Consider the following 17,849-nt stretch of genomic DNA (forward strand, 5'->3'; position numbering starts at 1 on the left):
ATGGCCTTAGGAGAAACCAAATATTTAGTCGGTGATATTTTGGGACAATGGCCCATTATTGTCCGAAATATCGCTTATTATATATTTTATATGAAATGTATACATTGTTTCCTGTTCAGGACAGTGTTATTGACTGATGCGTTGAGTTCATTTGTTAATTGTGCTTGTGCACCACTGCCAGCGCAGCAGCAGCAGCATCGCTAAATAATTTATTATCTTTGAGGTGTGGTCGCCCTGGGAAATGTTTACATTTCAGAATGATTACTTTGAAGAATGACACCTAGACGTGTGGTTCTCCCCTCTTCCGGCATTGTGAGATATTCTTGTTCCCGTTATATATTCCAATTTTCTGTACCTCGGAGGTAGCAATCCAATCTCTGCGAGATAAATATTTGGTTGTGTCATGTCAAATTTACTCAAAAGTACAACTTGCACAGTGTTGGAAATAGCAACTATCCCACCGTGGGGTCAATCTCGCCATACAAGTAGGCGACCACCGCCACTTCTCACAAACTGCCGCGAACGAACTCCATTGACGCGGAAGGGAGCAATGAGTTGGATCCGACCAAGGGATTTGATCTCGCAGACCATCCAATTGGTGTCGTGCGGTCGAGCGAAGCACCGGCCTTCCATGCTCGAGCCACAGTGCAGCCCTGGTCGGATGGGCGAGAACCATTTTGTGAGACATCAACAGTGGGGGGTCATCGAATGGCGAGGGTAGACCTTGCCATGGCAGTCCTGGAATTTGGAATTCCCACCGCTGAATTTTGGCTTGCCGGAGGAAATGGCTGCCACCCTCCTCTTGTTGTGTCAGTCGGCGCTCTGTAGTCTCTGTGAGCAGGGGTTTCATTTATTCAGTAGTCGTGCATTTGGAAGGAAATTTACATCTTACCACCTCCTTTGTCCTTTCAGCCCAGCATGTTCTGACATAAGCACTTGACAAGTGGATTGAAAGATGACAACTCATATAAGAATACTAAATCTTGTGGAACCATACCTCGACTGTGCGTCTGCTGCTCTCTTGCTCAGGTTTCAAAAGTCCAAATGAGAACATTAACCTCAAAAGCTGTCTTCAAGCAGCGTGTGTCTCGTCACACCGGTGTGCAACGCGGACGCAATTACTTTACTAGAGCACCTTGATGGAGCGCCCAACTTTGATTTTGAGGTTTTTTTTATCTCACCATAATGAATATTCTAATTAATGCTGGGTAGTCCATGATGCTCAGCTAGTGGTGGCCTTAGGTATGAGAACATCTAACGTTTAGAGTCCCAAGCAACTCAAGGGCCTCGAATTGTAACGCAAAAAGTAGGTATGCACCAGATACTGCATCGGTGACGTGCATCAAATATTCATGTTATCGCACCATTTATCACTACGTCTCCATCCTACGTATCTTATTTCACTCCATCTGTACGCTGTCCACGGTCTTCTCTCATCTATATATCTATGTCATTTGTTGTGGACGTCTGTGAAAAAGAGCTTCATAGCTCATCGGATTCATCCAGTCTAAAGAACAGAGTTTGGTCTGATTCTGTTTGCATGTCTCTCACCTTTCATCTCTACATGTCTCTCATCTGCTTCTCTTGTCTCGTCTCAATGCATCTCTGTGGTCTGCATGCCCTTTGTTATATCATTTATATATATATATATCTCTGTTGTCTCAGCACTCTCTGTCACCTCACTGGGAGTTAATGAATTGAAAAGGGGGCCCCTCAAAAATGAGCTTTGCTTAGGACCCCCAATAGGCCAGCACCACTGCTGCACCCAGCGTAGGTGAGTGGCCACTAAAGACGAGTTATTTGGCAAGTCTCTTGCGGGATTGTGTTTAGTTTGTTGCCCTTCCCCTGCACCTCTGATTAGCATGGTTGGCTACGTACGGTGCGAAAGCAGTAAAACTTACACACACACAAACATGCTTCACGACTTCCGTCGATTGCGATGACGTCCCTTTTGTTGTCGTCGCAGCGGGCCACTGCGGCGCGCCGGAGCCAATCGTGAATGGCCAGGTGATCGGCGAGAGCTACGGCTATCGTGACACGGTGCTTTACCAGTGCAACCCGGGCTTCCGGCTCGTGGGCTCATCCGTGCGCATTTGCCAGCAGGACCACAAGTGGTCCGGGCACTTCCCAGCTTGCGTGCGTAAGTGGCAGTGCCAGTCTGCACTTCCCCCCCCCTACCATGCTAATGCAAAAAACAATTGTGTCTGCTCCTCGTATTGTGGAACCCATCGCCACGAAAACCAAGGTCAGTGTCTCCACACGCAATGGGGCGAGGGGCAGTAGTGGTGTTCACCAATGTTGGCAGCCCAAAGCCATGGTAAGAAATTGCACAATCCCTATGGTGTGTGAACTCACAACATTACGATTGATCACGAGTGGAGCGCTGTAACCCTCGCGCTGCGTCATTTATTCCGTGAGAATGTATAACTCGCACGCGCTCGTGATGTCATTTCATAGCTGTCTACGACAGTGTGTCGACATACATGCATACGTACAATTTAAAATTATGATTTAAATTATGTTTTACAAATGTGCCTGTGACGGATTTGGTTGCGAAGGTTGCGATGGGCAAGACACACGTGCAGGTTAGAGGAGGGCAGGTGGCCGAGAGAGGAGACTAGAATGCCCGTCTGTGGTGATGCGACTGTAAGGGACAGGCGTTGGTGGTTCAGGTGTCAGCTTCATGAATAGCTGTAGGATCTGGCAGAAGGAAGCGATGGCAGGTTTGTGGTGGCATCGACAAGCATTGGCCACGGTGACCTCTCGCTCCTGCTGTTGGTTCATGATGTAGACAAGAAAGTGTACAGCCATAGCGTGCACCTGCACGTATGCTTTATGAGGCACATTTTTTATTCTTGGATTCGGGTAGTCCTCACTGAGGAATTGTATGAACCATTGTGCTGTCGACTTGATAATATTAGTAATTCTACTGCTATACTGCTAGATGAAGGCTCCTCATGCTCTTTTACTCATGGTAAAGGGGGGTGCAGACTCACGACTGTTGTGTCTATCACTCAATAGTGCACTATGACTGTGTACTGACACTTATTTTTGCAATGTTACAAAGCTGGAGGTATAACACAGTGATTAATTGAGAAAATATTTAAATGTAATGATGTCAACTTTTTTTTATTCATTAAAATATTTCTGTTCTTCCAAGGTTGAACCATGGTAATGCCTGGGCAATTATTTCACATTTTCCTGGTAGCAATGTCTAATTGCCCTATCACTGTGTAGTTAATGGTGACAAGATGCTATGTGTAACATTGGTCACAGAATAATCCTGACCTAACTAAATATCAGATAATTACGTATGCTAATTAGTAAGAAGAGACCGGAATTTATTTCCCGGCCACAATTAATGTGAGTGGCGAGTGACATCCAAACTGTTCCTGAGGGCTCCTATTCTACCACTTAGCACCGTGGTGAAGTAAGGGTGCCACCGTGGCAAGGTGTTAACTAACTCGCCTGTTATGCAGGAGGTCCTGAGTTCAATACCGATCCTGACACCTGTATATTTGGAGTTTGCATGTTCTCACCGTGACCGCATGGATGTTTCTCCGGGTCCTCCGCTTTTTCCCTCCACATTTGGAAACATGCGTTGAAAGTATTTGGCTGCTATAAATTTCCACTTGATGAGCAACTTCGTTCAGCTATCATGTGTGATAGCCAGGTCGCTTTTGAAAAATAGCTATATAGCTCAGTGCGCCTCATCTGGTAAAATAAAAAATTGTAAAATAGTGTGTAATTCTCATCAGGTGCCACTGTAGAGAGTGCAGTCTCAAACTCTTATCATCCACTGTCTCTGTGGCATCTCTATTTATGTTCAATGAAGGGCCATTTCCCAAAACGTCACCTATTTAAAATGTTCATTTTTAAGGCCACATTGTTATTGACGAATGTGTTACGTTGTCTCTATGGTATGGCTTTCATCTAGAAGTATACTTTCAAAGTTATTTAAATTGTAACTGTTATTTAATCATTACAGTTAGATGTTCAAATCACAATAGGCCCCAATATATCGTCGACAGGTTGATGCTTTAGGAGGCCACTTTTCCTCCTGGATTAATTTAATCCGTACGACGTCGTCACCAGCAGTCATCTAACTATAGACTTGCAACTGCCATAGTAATGTGCAATTTACATTGCGGTCTTAATGCATTTACTGGAGATTAAAACCGTCCAAATCCCATGTGTGTGAGCATGGAAACACTTTTACCTAAATTAGCAACACGGGTGCAATGACACATTCATGGATGAGACATTTCGAGATAAAAGACGAGAAATTTCATTTCGACAAAAATCAAGCAGCAGCCTTGCATTTAATAAAGCGAATGGCAATCATGTGAGAATGCCACTCATGTCTGACGTTGATTATAATTTACAATTTATTCTTTTTTGAGTCGTGTCCAAATGCAAAAACGTCCGTGCACGCTGAATGCCCTGTGGAAAAAAAGTATTCAGTGAAACGACCATAAAAATCCACTGACTCAATGCCTCCGGAGAGATAACCGGCAACATGCAGTGAACATCTAATGCTCAAATTATCTATACCTTGCAAAATGTCGAGACATCGTGGCAGAAGGAATATTAAACACGTTCCTTCGGAGTGGGCAGGTAGGAACTTGGTTGGACAGCGCATTCGTGCGATCCGTGTTGGATGCCGTAGTCGTGTTGGAAGTTGTAGCTGTTACTATTGCATCAGATGATGATTGTTGATTTATTGGTGTAGGTCTTTAAGTTCATGTAGCTGTTGCAGCAGGTCGCGCCTGTGCTGTGACGCCGCCTCCTGCGTGTACCACGCGCGCCAATCCACCTGACCTGGTCCTTGAACGGCCACGATGTTGTCGTAATGGCGCACCAGGTGCATGATGTTGAGCAGGGCGTAGACGCCGCAGTCGTAGCCGTTCGGTTGCTGCGGCACAAGCACCGTGGTGATTGCCACGGTGGTGATCGCCACCGGCATGCTCACTGATTCGGCGCGCACGACCCAGTCCACCACCGTGCTGGCGAAGGCCGCGATGTTTTTGGCGTTGCGCGACTGCCCGCACGCTGCCATTGAGTCTAACAGCATGGCAGTCGACCTTGGTGGGCACGTGGCGTTGACGATGACCAAGATCTGCCAGTGCGACTGGTCGTGGATCGGTATGATCCACACCGGCCTGAAAGACACGCCATCGAAGACGCAATTCAAGTCGTCGAGATGGCCCGCCAAGAACTTTGTGTACAGGAACGTGTTGAACAGGTGGACGTATGCCGCTCGCGGCAGGCAGTAGAACTGCCCGAACAGGTTGATGATGGTGTCGTTCAACCACTGGCCAGGTTGTAAGCAGCGGAAGTCGTTCGGGAACAGCATTCCGTACCCCGGAACGAAGACAACGTGTTCGACCGAGACAGGGGACGGACAACGTGGAGTGACGCCGGTTGGAGGCGGGCTTGGTCGCCGCTTCACCGCCACAGCAGACTCTTGCGGCGTCGGAGCTGGCTCCTCCGGCCGCGACCGTTTCCCGCGCGGGACGAGTGGCTTGCGAGCCTGTGGTCCCGCACGTGGTTGCCACATGCCGTTTTTGGCAATGTCCATTCGCCATTTCGTCGAATGTATATTTGGCCGCAACGTCTTGAGGTGCGCCTTCCGGAACGAGAGCGCCAAAGGAAAACAACGGAATCGACACGCCTGCCGTACGGGGCTGAACATCACGTACAGCAACTCGAATGACAGATTGGGGCTGGCGCGACTTGGCTCCAGCAGGGCGATGATGCACGCGAACGTCGCGCCCTGGCATTTCCATGTGGTGATTGCGAATGACAGGTCGACCGCGTGCATCTCGTAGGTGACCGTGACCTTGCCGATCCGGATTGTCTTCGGCTTGCGTTTGATCAGTCCGATCGGGATGTGGACCGCGTAGACACCACCGTCAGCATTGCGCGGGGCGACGTTGAGATGACGCGGCCATGCGGCCACATCGACCCCATGCCCGGAGACGATATGGTCAGGCGGCATCGGCACGTCAATGACACGGCGGACGCCATCGTTGCCGCTGTCGCTTTGAGCACGTATGGCGGCGATGGTGGTGCGGCGTTCGTCCGCATTGTCCCACGCGACGGATACCAGTGTGCAGGGCGTGCCATTCGCGACATTGTAGACGACGTTGCCGTTGCCATTGTCGAGGATCTGGGCAGGGCAGCCAGCGACGAAGTACCCGAACAGCTCGGAATTGTCTTTCTCCTGGTAGAGCAGTGACTGCAGCGAGACAGGAACGTCGCGCTTCAGGCGCCGACACCACCGCAGAACGTGTCGACCCGTGGCGACGGCGACGTGTACAGCACGTGCAGCATTGATGACGGCCCGATCGCGATTGCTTGTCGTCAGGCACGTGGATTCCGTGAGCCAGGCCGGATCTGCGGCGATCTCGATCTTGGTAATCGGTGCCGTCAGGCCATCGATTATGTCGTCGGTGATGGGGCGGAAGGTGCAGTCGGCATCCGTCCAGCGGGTCCCCGTCGGGTAACGCCGCGGTAGCGCCCGCATCCCCTGGAGGCGCCGGCAATGATCCGGACAGCCAGCGGCCCGGAGATGCTCAGTCATCTCGAAAACATGGAATCGCTCGAATAGGGAGCGCGCAATCAGGTCTTCCGATGACACGGCGCCGTACATGACGCGATATAAATCGTGGCCGCATGTAACCGGCAGCTGTATGAAGTCGCCCACCAGGAGGATGGAGATGCCCCCGAAAACCACACGCGGATTGTACATTGAGCGCAGGCGCTGGTCCAACAGTACGAGGAAGGCAGCCGGCAGCATGCTGACCTCGTCGATGACGACGAGGCGCAAACTGTCGCCGCCGATGACGTTGAAAATCAAGTCCACCAGCTGGCCGGCGTTCAGGTCCTTGACGAACGACTTCCACATGGCAGCAAAAGTCTGCCCCTGGGGCAGCGGGCAGGCGCCGACGCCGGTGTAGCAGCAGCAGGCCGTTGTGCCGCCGCGTGAGGCGATTTCATCGGCGGTTTTGTGGATGCAGACGCTCTTCCCGACGCCACCACCGTCGTGCATCATGAGCAACTTCTGTCCGAGCACGTCGACGATTTCCGATGCGACACAGTACTGGCCATCGGTCAGAAAGCACGGCCCGATTTTGACCATGGCCTCGTCATGGAACATCGGATCTACAGGGCCGCCGTTTCTTCCATGGCCACTGGCGGCACCAACGTCGCCGTGATCGGTTTGGTGCGGTTCGAGGGCATGGATCTGTTTGCGCATGTCGCTCAGCGACAGTCGGACGTCATCAACGGCCCCCTCGCCGTGCAGCAAATCGTAGTTGTCGGGCGGGGCGTACACCGGCACCGACGGCACCGGTCCGTGGCAAGCCGCGAGTTGGTGGGCACTCACGAGAACGGCATCGTTGAAGAGCTCATCGCACGAAGCCGTCAGCTCCACATGGGACGCTCGTCGCTGAACATCGGGGCTGGCTGCTGCTGCGGTTAGCTCGTACATCTCCGATGGACAGAGACGACCCGCGTGCTCGGCATCCCCGTCCCCGTCGGCGTTGTCAGGTCGCAGGCCAGGGCCCCTGGACTTGCCAATGCGGACAGTGGCCCAGTAGTCGGTATTGCGCTGCCTCCAGAGACTGGTGATCAGCTCGTTACGACTGCTCCGATGCCACTTCGACATCAGGTGGTAAAGAGATCGGAAGTGCTGTCGATTGACGACGGACTCCGAGCGCCGATCCCATGCATGAATCATCTCGGCGAGACCGTCGCTGTTGCGGGCGAACCGTGGCTCGTCGGCACTCTGCCATGGTACGAGCAGATCCAGGACGTATTTGGCGAATGGTTCGAGATCGCGCCTCCATGCAGAGACTCGAGCGGGATCGTCGGGTTTGTTCCCCGGAAACGACGGCGGCGGTCGGCCGGCGAGAACAGCGGTACGCATCTTGAGGCGAATGACCGCGTTATACTCAGCGAACAGAGGATGTTTGGGCCCCAGATCAAACACGTGCCGATCAGGTCGACCCGCCCCGGCAGGCTGAGCCGCAGCAAGGCGCTGCTTGTTAGGGACCAGCTCGACGATGCTCTCGAACTCGAGCGCCGAGTATTCGGCAAAGCGAATCCCGCGGTTATCATACGATTCGGCCTGCGACATGAAGACGACTTTGCCGGACGGCAGCTTGTACGCCGTCGCGCCGCCGACGCTGCCATCGCCCTTATCATCAGGATGGACAGCGAACACCAGGGCGTCCAGGGCCTCGTCGACGAACTGGTCGTCATCGACAGGCGGGTCAACGTCAGGCGCCGGAGGATCGTCGTTTTCGCCGTCCTTGTCGATGGCGCGATCCAATTGCCGATCGACGTAAGCGACAGCTGCGTGTGGGAAGACGTACCGGAATGTTTCCGTCTGGACTTCTGACGTGGCGCCCAGCAGGGCATGTACCATCAAGGGCATGGACCATTGGTGGGCGCCGGTGAACGCGTTGACCGTCCGCGACGCCAAGTGCTTCCCCGTGCGGTGTGCCGTGCCTGTGTCGTCGGCCACGCTTGGGTGTTGCGCAATGTCGTCCAGGGCGGACAGGAGCACAGCAGCGGCCTGGCGCAAAGGAGCGCCCTCTTTCGTCATATACGCCGCCTCGTACTCCTCGACGGCTTCGCCGGCATCCTGACCGCTAATGACGGACGAGTTGTTGTGGCAACCGACCAGACTGGTCGTGATCAGGTTCGATTCTACAAGCATCGCATCGGTCGCAGGGCGCCGCATTTCCCATACGATCGGGCCAACAGGATGCGGGCGGATGAGCTGGCCACCCAACGGGTCGTACGGGTCGTCAATCATGTCCAGCGTTGCTTGATCGACGGGCAGGCCGACCAGAATGGCACGCTGATTGTCCTTGTGCTCCGGGCGCTTGTGCATAGCAATCATGAGAGGGCAGGTATGCTCCTCATGAACGCCACGTGGCATGCACAAGCGGCACATATACAGGCCCTTCGGTAGCTTTTCGCAGGAAAATCCATGTTTGTGGTGCTGCGACAGGGCGGACTTGCGTTGCCCCACGGCGACGAACTCGCCGTAGTGGGTCATCGCATCCGGCACATTCAGGTCGGCAGCGCGCGGGCGCGCGACGTTGCTGTCTTGTGCGACAATCCCGTCGCACCACTCGCGTACAGCAGGAGCCAGGTGTGTACAAGCCGTACTGTCGAGAATGTTGCCGATGACAATCTGAACGTCGGTTGCGCAGAGTGCACGACAGACAAATATGCACGACAGACAGCCAAATAATCCCTGGTGGGCAGTGTGGAACCTGTTGTTCCTCCCTGTATAAGATTCAAATACTGTCAATAATAGCTGTATTATAATAAAATACTGTCAATTATCCTTTTTCACACTCACGATGTATGTATCATGTCAGAATAATTTATAAATAAGAAATGCCAAACCTATTTTTTTCAAATTAAGAAATGGCAACCTCGTGTCTTACCCACAAATGTAGCAACTACCCAAAGCGTTGAGTAGGCACGTAAAATAAATTCATCAACTGAAATTGATTATGCTCCTGACAAATAAACAAGTCACGTGAGATTAGATTATTTACAATGCATGTACATTACATGCCAATGTTCATCATCATCAGCCATGCTCAATCTACTGCTGGGAGAAAAGGTTCCCCAATATTTTCCCCGATATTGTCACCATCCCTCATGATCTTGTCCACCCAGCTCATGCGCATGAGATGATCTCATTGCTTCATCTCTGTGGTGGTTATTTTCTCACACGTGTTTTCTCCATCGATTGACATTCCATCCCAAGTTCTGTCCACTTGCTATTATCCCTTTTAGTCACGATATGTCTTGGCCAAGCCTAATTAAAACTCTACTTGCATTTTTGCAATGTTGCATTGAGGAGAAAGTAAAGTAACCAAAAAATAACTGTATGAATTAAAATAGAGATGGTCAAAATGAAAAAAAAAATTAAATAATGACTGTAAATCTATCACAATTAATTGAAAAACTGGAAAGTGTGCTGGGAGTGGGGGGGGGACTCCAGTTGAATCGTAAACATGGCCACAGGCAGCCATTGCCACCATGCACACATGTCCAGTTATGGATGTTCATTGAATTTTTAAGGGTGTTGCGATAATTGCATGCACAAAAGCCTATTAAAAAAAGCATTACCAATCTTCAGCACACCCACAATGACCGGAGTGAAATATGGTCAAAACAAGCTCAATGACTGACATGGCGTGGTTAGGCCTTCATCTAGCAGTGGCTTGACCAAGTGGTGTACGTTTATTATATTGTTTATATTGTATCTATAATGATCAGAACAATGCCATTGCAACATGCGTCTGTAAAAATGCGTGCCATGCGCCAAGCAGTTTGATAAAGTACTCAAAAAGTAGAAGATTATAGATTCCATGACTTAGGAATCAATACAATATTCCATAAGCAAACGGTACAAATCGATAATAAAAGTGCAGGATATACAAAACACTGAGTACGCTTCGCCAGTACTCTAACTTACAATACGATATTATATGTGCATAGGCAGCTTATTCTGCGTCAAGAGATACGAGAAAAAAGCTTATCAATATACTCATGGTGTTTTTAGTGATAAAGCAAATATCTGTGGACTCACGTACCGCCTTGAAGACTCTTAATATTTACGTTGAAGCCTATTCGCCATTGTTTGAAGCACCATCGGTGGGGGAGGGAGAGAGCACAGAGGTGGTGGGGTGGGAAAGGACTGGCACCAAGATGGCCTCGAGTGGCATGGGAGAGTTAACGCAGCGAATAAGATGCACGACAGACAGACAAATAATCCCTGGTGGGCAGTGTGGAACCTGTTGTTCCTACCTGTATGTATAAAAAATAACTTGACTTTAGGTAGCCAGGCAGACAGCCCCCTTAACTATCGCCCCCCCCTCCCTTAGGCCCCTCCCCTGACCCCCCCCTCCCTTAGGCCCCTCCCCTGACCCCCCTTCCCTTAGGCCCCTCCCCTGAACACCCCCCCCCATATCCTTAGGCCCCTCCCCTGACCCTCCTCCCTTAGGCACCTCCCCTCTCCGTACCCGGAAGTAGGTCTCCACCAATCAAAGAGCTGTTTATGTTATATATTTATTTATGCACGACACACAAACTGACAGTCAGACAGACAGACAATAAATCCCTGGTGGGCAGTGTGGAACATTGTTCCTACCTGTATTAAAATCTAGAATGCATTTGTCCTCAGCGGTACGAATGTAGGTAATGCAATGTATAAGGGAACAGCAAATGCTTGCATACATGTAATATAACGTTTCTAAAAATATACAACTCATGATGTTGAAGTATTTTACAGGACATAAAGGTAAATCGTCAAATAATTGGAGATAAAAATGCGCACGGGTGATGATGTGATTGGGCACTTGACTTAATCAGGTCATAATTTAATATACTTGGGGGAAAAAAAATGGCCCAACATCGCTCTGGGGTGGATAAAATAAAATATCACTTGCACAAAGGCAAGAGTGGCTGCCAAGTGGTAAAAGATTACTCCTGCCATGCAAATGTGGAATTTGCACTTCTGGCTCTGGGCAACCAGGACCACGCGATTTCCCTTCGAGTATGGAGAAAATTTGACTAGATATTCTGAACGCTACTACTGTATATCACGCTCGCCTCCCTTGGCTAGAAACGGTTAAATACCTCCTCCGTATGTACCGTAGTTCCTCGTTTAACGCAGTAGATGCGTTCTTGAAAAGTGCCCCGTTCAGCAAAAAGCACGTCAGGCGTAAACAATTTCCCCAAAAAATAATGTCACGATAAAGTTTAACGAGATAACGATGTATGTATACTTACGGTGAGATGGCATGACAAATAACTGAGGGTAGGCTGCTGCGTCACTGTATCATTCCACCTTCTGTATCACACCGCTCAGCCACCCAACTCAAGAAAGTAGTTCGTCGTTGAGCGCATATAGCAGCGCACGTTCCGCGTAATGGGGGGGTGAGTAGAGGGGGAGCGTTCCGCATTCTGCGAAAAGTGGTCCCTAATGGCAGGACCGCGCTACAGCGAAAACGCTTCGTAGTGTGAACACACCACGCACGTTAAGCAACGACTAGCCGTAACACCTCTATTCCTCTGTGTGGGTGTGTGCTCCTCCTCCCTCTCTGTGCGTCGGGCTCTCCCCCTTAACCCCCCCGCCTCCCCTCCCATCTCAGCCATCAGCTGCGGCCACCCAGGCAGCCCTGCCCACGGCACGCTCCACGGCCACGGCTACAACCTCAACGATGTGGTGGACTTCTCGTGCGACGTGGGCCACGCACGCCAGGGTCCCGCGCGCATCCAGTGCCTGCCCAGCGGCCAGTGGAGTGCCCCTCTCCCCACGTGCACGAGTGAGCCGGGGGGCCTTGCCGACGTCACATCATCGCTGCCACTCGTACCTCGATCATAATAATAAAAAAACAAATAATGTATTATTATGTTACATTATTATCACAATGTATTATTGTTAATATTATTATTAATTATTTGCTGTGGCAGGTGGTGGCAGGTTTAACGACACATTTATATATTTACGCAATCTAACCCAAAAAACCTGTATGGAATATTATTGGCAGAATCGGAATCTTTTATTTATACTGGAGGAATCCGATGAACTATGAAGCTCTTTTTCACAGATGACCAGTATGGGTGGATCGGCAAGTTACAACAGCAAACAATACAAAAAACACGATAGGAATGCAAAATAGAGAATATTGTAAGTGACTAATTTATATATATAGATTCCGTAAGTCTGATATATAAAGATTGGGCAAGACAGCAAACACAAAACAGTCCCAGACGACACCAAGATAACACCGCACAGCAGTAGTCCCTCAATAAAATCCCACATTAACATTGAACTATCGATACACAGGCAATGATCAAAGTTACAGATCACATGTCCACGAGAGACACATTGAAAATGAAGACTCGTTTTGCAGGAGGGTTCTGCGTTTTCATGATTAGCCACTGTCAGTTACCTTGTACTTTTTTTGGCGATGGGAAATTTGTATATATACGGGACAAAACCAGAGAAGCCAGAGGCAACCCCTGCAAAGGGACACCTGAGTCGGAATTCGAACCCATGCTGTTCTTGCTGTGAGGCACAAATATTACCACTGCACCACCTTCTACCCCACATGCAGCGCCCTCGTGGATTTTAAATGCTGAAGGTAAATTCACCACATCATCCGTGTCGCTGGTGTTTATACAATTAGTACCACTTTTTTACGAAATGAATAGAGGTTGGAATCTGCATGGCTGGCTCAAGGCTGCCAATAGCAACGAGCACCAATGAAAATGTATTCGTGACTAATTATTTTCATCCATAATAGAGTTTTTTGGGTTAGATCGCGTAAATATATAAATCCGCCACCACTCGACACAGCCAACTATTAAGGGTTGTCACGTAAACAGAACATGCCAATTCGTCACTAGTCCAGCACTATCCGATGTGTTGGAGAGCCAAGCCACAATCTGAGTACGACGTTTCGCCAGTAATTACAACTAGCTTCATCAGGTGACAGCCAGATTTGTGGAGATGTCCACCTGTTTCGTTCCTTATATAGAGGCGTAGATGTGTTGAGCACCCTTCGCTCTTGCACAATGTGGGGGGGGGGGGATTACTGAGGCAACGTACATTATGCATGTGCATTATGCGTGCCCTTTGAACTTGTCCTTCCTGCCTGTTGTGTTTATTAAAATAGCCCTACCAACGGTAATCCCTATTGAAGTACGCTGCCCTTTGTAGGCATGCATTTAAAAAAACTTACATGATGATTCGCTTCATCATGGCGGATTTTAACGAAACATATATATTTACGCAAAGTAACCCAAAAACCTCTTTTATGGATGATATTGGTCGCGAAAGCCTACGTGGTAAACTAATTATTTTCAGTCACGAGATAAAGTCACTGCACACCGAATTGCTGGATGGTGATCCTTACTATTGTTGCCACTTTGATTTACCATTTGGGTGGCAGAGTGGTGCCACTCGTGCCACGCAGCAAGTGTGGCCTAGGTTCGATGTCCGACTCGGGTGCCATTCTCTGCGCAGTTTGTATATTCTCAACCTGTTCTGCATGGGTATCCTCCAGATTCTCAAGTTTGCTTCCGTAGCATCGCCCAATTTATTGTACATGTAAATTTATGAGTATGACTCAAGTGTTACCAAAACAGGTGGTGCAAAAAGCATGTAATTTAGTCTGGGCCCATGTCCGTGCTTTACTAGGTAAAGAAGCAAAATAATAACACTAGCAAAATTATGGATGAGGTGAATTTAACTGCAACTGCAATTTTAACTTGCATCCTTCGTTCCGTGAATGGAACGCTCTCCGTTGCCACTAATTTCCACGAAAAATTGATACATATTTCATACTCTGGTTCTTTCGGTAAAGTCACGTAGAATTTTTTTTAATTAAATAATAGAGTACGACGTTTCGATATTTGCCATATGACGAATTGGATCATTTTAAATGTTTAACGCTGTCACACTTCAGGAGCAACTCGGTGCACTGTCGTGACAAGTAAACACCTTGCACGTTTTAAAATGCCAGTTGGAGCCCTGACTCGGGTTACCATATCCTTCCCTGCATCCATCCCCCTCTCTCTTTCCCCATCTATCGTGGCCACGCAGTCATCAACTGCACGGAACCGGGGCAGGTGGAAAACTCGCTCCGGCAGGTGAAGAGCAAGAATGAGAACTTCATGTTCGCCACGTCCGTGCTGTACCACTGCAAGCCGGGCTACCAGCTCCTGGGCTCCTCGGCCCTCGTCTGCCAGCCCAATGGTCGCTGGGACCGGCCACTGCCACAGTGCATCAGTGAGTGACTCGGAAGCGCGACGCGACGTGGCATCAGTAAGCGCCGCTGATCACTCCGGCTGTAGATAATGCAGTGCACGCGTTGTATTTAAATTTACTTTGACACCGACATGATATGTGTTTGCTGATTTTTTGGTAGTGGTCGCGGTAATTAGTAGGACCCTCCATTTGAAGAATTGTTAGACCAGTGTTCGCTTCTTTGTTTCTCAACAGCTGGGTGTGACTTGTTTAACAAATGCTGCTGGGGGTTACCTGTTAATGGCAAGACCAAAGGTTCCTTATGGCGGTACCCCGGGTTACCAAATAATACAAAATGGCCGAGGCAATTAAGTATTTTATTTTTGGGGCACTATTTTTTCCAGGGGTGTACTTAACTCCACGACTGGGGTACCAATAAATCCGAAATCAGTGCTACTCCACAGTGTAGAAACGCTGAAACCCTGAACGCTCGTATGCATCATAGTGGTGCATCGTGTACAGCTCGTCGAGATGAGTCGATGGCCGCATCGCCGACCATCAACAGACTAAAAATTACTGCATCACGGACATGATGCGAGAGCCGGGGAACTATGGAGCCCTGGGGTACCTCCATAAGGTTCAAATGTCAAATACTGTAAGGCTCCAAGTTACACATTCAATTCACAAAGTTCTACAATTTCATTGATTCCTGACTTGGTGAATTGTTGAAAATAAGTAATTAAATATGTTGATGAAGAAAGTGTATATTTCAACCACAATTTAAAATATACATTTAAATCCCTCAACTATCATTTTGTTGGAATGTTGCTTACAGCTCCAAGGTGTTCACGAAGGGCTGCTGCCCATTACTCCAGGCAACCCAGGAATATTTGTTTTTGCAGGCTACACCCTGCTGATGAAACTCAGATAAGTCAAAGCTGGTCCAGAGTTTTCCTCTTATATTATTAATCTAGATGGCCCATTTGTGGATCATCTTAAACATATTTTTTTTGCAGATGTCAAGGGAAACATTTCTATTCAATCACATTTGTTGTCCACAATCTACTGCATTAGCACATACTGGCCATACACTATGGTTTACAATAATGGCAACGTGTTGTTATTACCTGAACAATTCTAACATTAAAAGCCTTGAAATGTTCCATATGACAAAATGTTGCCCAACATGAATTAGGCGATTCTGGCATTGTGCTCGGAGCATCGAATTCACAACAGAAGGTCATGAGTTTTATTTTCAGTCGTGAGCCAATATGGCTTCTCCTCCTTCTTGTATCAATCAAATGAATGACACACCATTGCTGTATGTGCTATGAAGAATGGCCATTGACAAAAACGCCACCGATTATAAAAAAATATATATATTTTAACACAGCGTTGTTGACGAGTGTGAATTTTTCCCCATCATCAGAATGTGAAATATGCACAAATTAATGTGAATATTTCACTCGTCCGAGCGTTTTGACGTTTTTGACATGCACACACGTACGCTCACGCGTGTGGACGTGAACTCCATTGCGCGTTGACCGTTGCCGCACTTCTGCCCCCCCCCCCCCCGCCAGTTGTGAACTGCAGCCACCCGGGCGCGCCTCCTTTCTCCGTGCTGAGCGCGGCGCGCTTCACATACGGTGCGACGGCGAGCTACGCGTGCACGGGAGCCCACCGTCTCGTCGGCTCGCCCACGCGCCTCTGCCAAGTGGACGGCGATTGGTCCGGATCGCCGCCCCACTGCTCTGGTAACGCTCTCCGACCTATCCAGGGGGGGAGAGGGTCGGAGCATAATACGGGTGTTGCGGTTCGATGCCTTACTAAAAAATGTATAAACTTCTGTTTATTTTACCAGTAAGCCCCACTGAGCTACATAGCTCTTTTTTTCCAGAAGCGACCTGGCCACAAATGATGGTTCAACAAAGTGGTTTATCACGTGGAAATGTATAGCAATCATATACTCCAAACGCGTGTTTCTCATTCAGCGGCGCCTCCAAGCTCACTGTTGACCTTTTTCAACGTCAGTCTTTTGTGTTGTTTTAAGCGTGTTTTAAGTTAGAAACCTTTTCCACTGTTTGAATTTCAGTTTGAAAAAAAGCACTGCTGGAAACTGATTTTGGTGTGATTCGTTAAGACAGTGCTGTTGCTTAATAATTTATTTTTGGGTCAGGTCTTGTAGTAAAACGTAAGTTGGAAATCCTCCTCCAATTGACTTGCCAATTAAACCTTTCCCATTCCAATTCCATTCTGATGAGGTACGTGCATGTCATTAAAACAAAACCGGAAGAAACATGTAAATAAAATAACTTTATCAGTATCGAGGTTCCCACAAGACCATGCGGGAGGGGCATGTGGCATATTTTGGCGCAAGCTATCATAGAGTGCGGTCATGTCGTTACAGTTCTCTGCGGTGAGTATAATTTATTTTACAAACAGTGACGCTACGTCTCTCTAAATAAAGTTAAGGCTGAGCCGCTTGCACGTTCCGAGATTCAGAGGAGAACGGGCCACCCACACATACAATTTGCAGACGTCTCTGAACAGGAAAGGGTTAAAAAGGTATAAGATAATTAAACGTGCCAATGTATTACTGCTTCAGCACATGAATGTGTTGGAGATCAATCCACATACATTTTACAATCGGGTGTGGACATTTATCTGGTAGTTACAACCAGTATCATCGGGCAGTTGCTAGACTTGGGAAAATGTCCTCCAGCCTGACCCAAAAAACAATTAGGAATCATTATATTGGTTGAGAAAGCCTACGTGTTGAAGTATTGTTGCTTTTGAAGTATATTTGCAGGAGCACTTCACTTGTTCACTTCTCAAAAGCCGTCGTGCCATCATGCTCAAATCAGCATGGGGCAACACTCATTCTCATTGGCATTTGTAAGGCAGTGATGGAAATAGCACAATCAAAATGTCTCCCTCGGACAATTTTAACTTCACCCCGAAAACATTTTTCTATTTTATTTGCCCTGGAGACATGAGCTGAGTTGGCTAGCCATCATACAAAGACTGTCTGCTGCATCGTGCGCTTTCATATTCG

General features: G+C 48.6%; 1 protein-coding gene across 4 annotated transcripts in view; it reads left to right on the plus strand.

Moving 5' to 3' along the window:
• The window catches only part of LOC144938460 (CUB and sushi domain-containing protein 3-like), a 683,443-nt gene that overhangs the window by 597,725 nt on the left and 67,869 nt on the right, over positions 1–17,849 (plus strand). For all 4 annotated transcript variants that reach the window (XM_078866283.1, XM_078866284.1, XM_078866285.1 and 1 more), the window contains 4 exons: positions 1,967–2,140; positions 12,192–12,365; positions 14,651–14,836; positions 16,375–16,548. In XM_078866283.1, the coding sequence (XP_078722409.1) occupies positions 1,967–2,140; positions 12,192–12,365; positions 14,651–14,836; positions 16,375–16,548 (708 nt within the window). The remainder of the gene's footprint in view (positions 1–1,966; positions 2,141–12,191; positions 12,366–14,650; positions 14,837–16,374; positions 16,549–17,849) is intronic.

The sequence above is a fragment of the Lampetra fluviatilis genome, chromosome 22 (assembly GCF_964198595.1).
Source record: "Lampetra fluviatilis chromosome 22, kcLamFluv1.1, whole genome shotgun sequence".
Classification (NCBI taxonomy): domain Eukaryota; kingdom Metazoa; phylum Chordata; class Hyperoartia; order Petromyzontiformes; family Petromyzontidae; genus Lampetra; species Lampetra fluviatilis.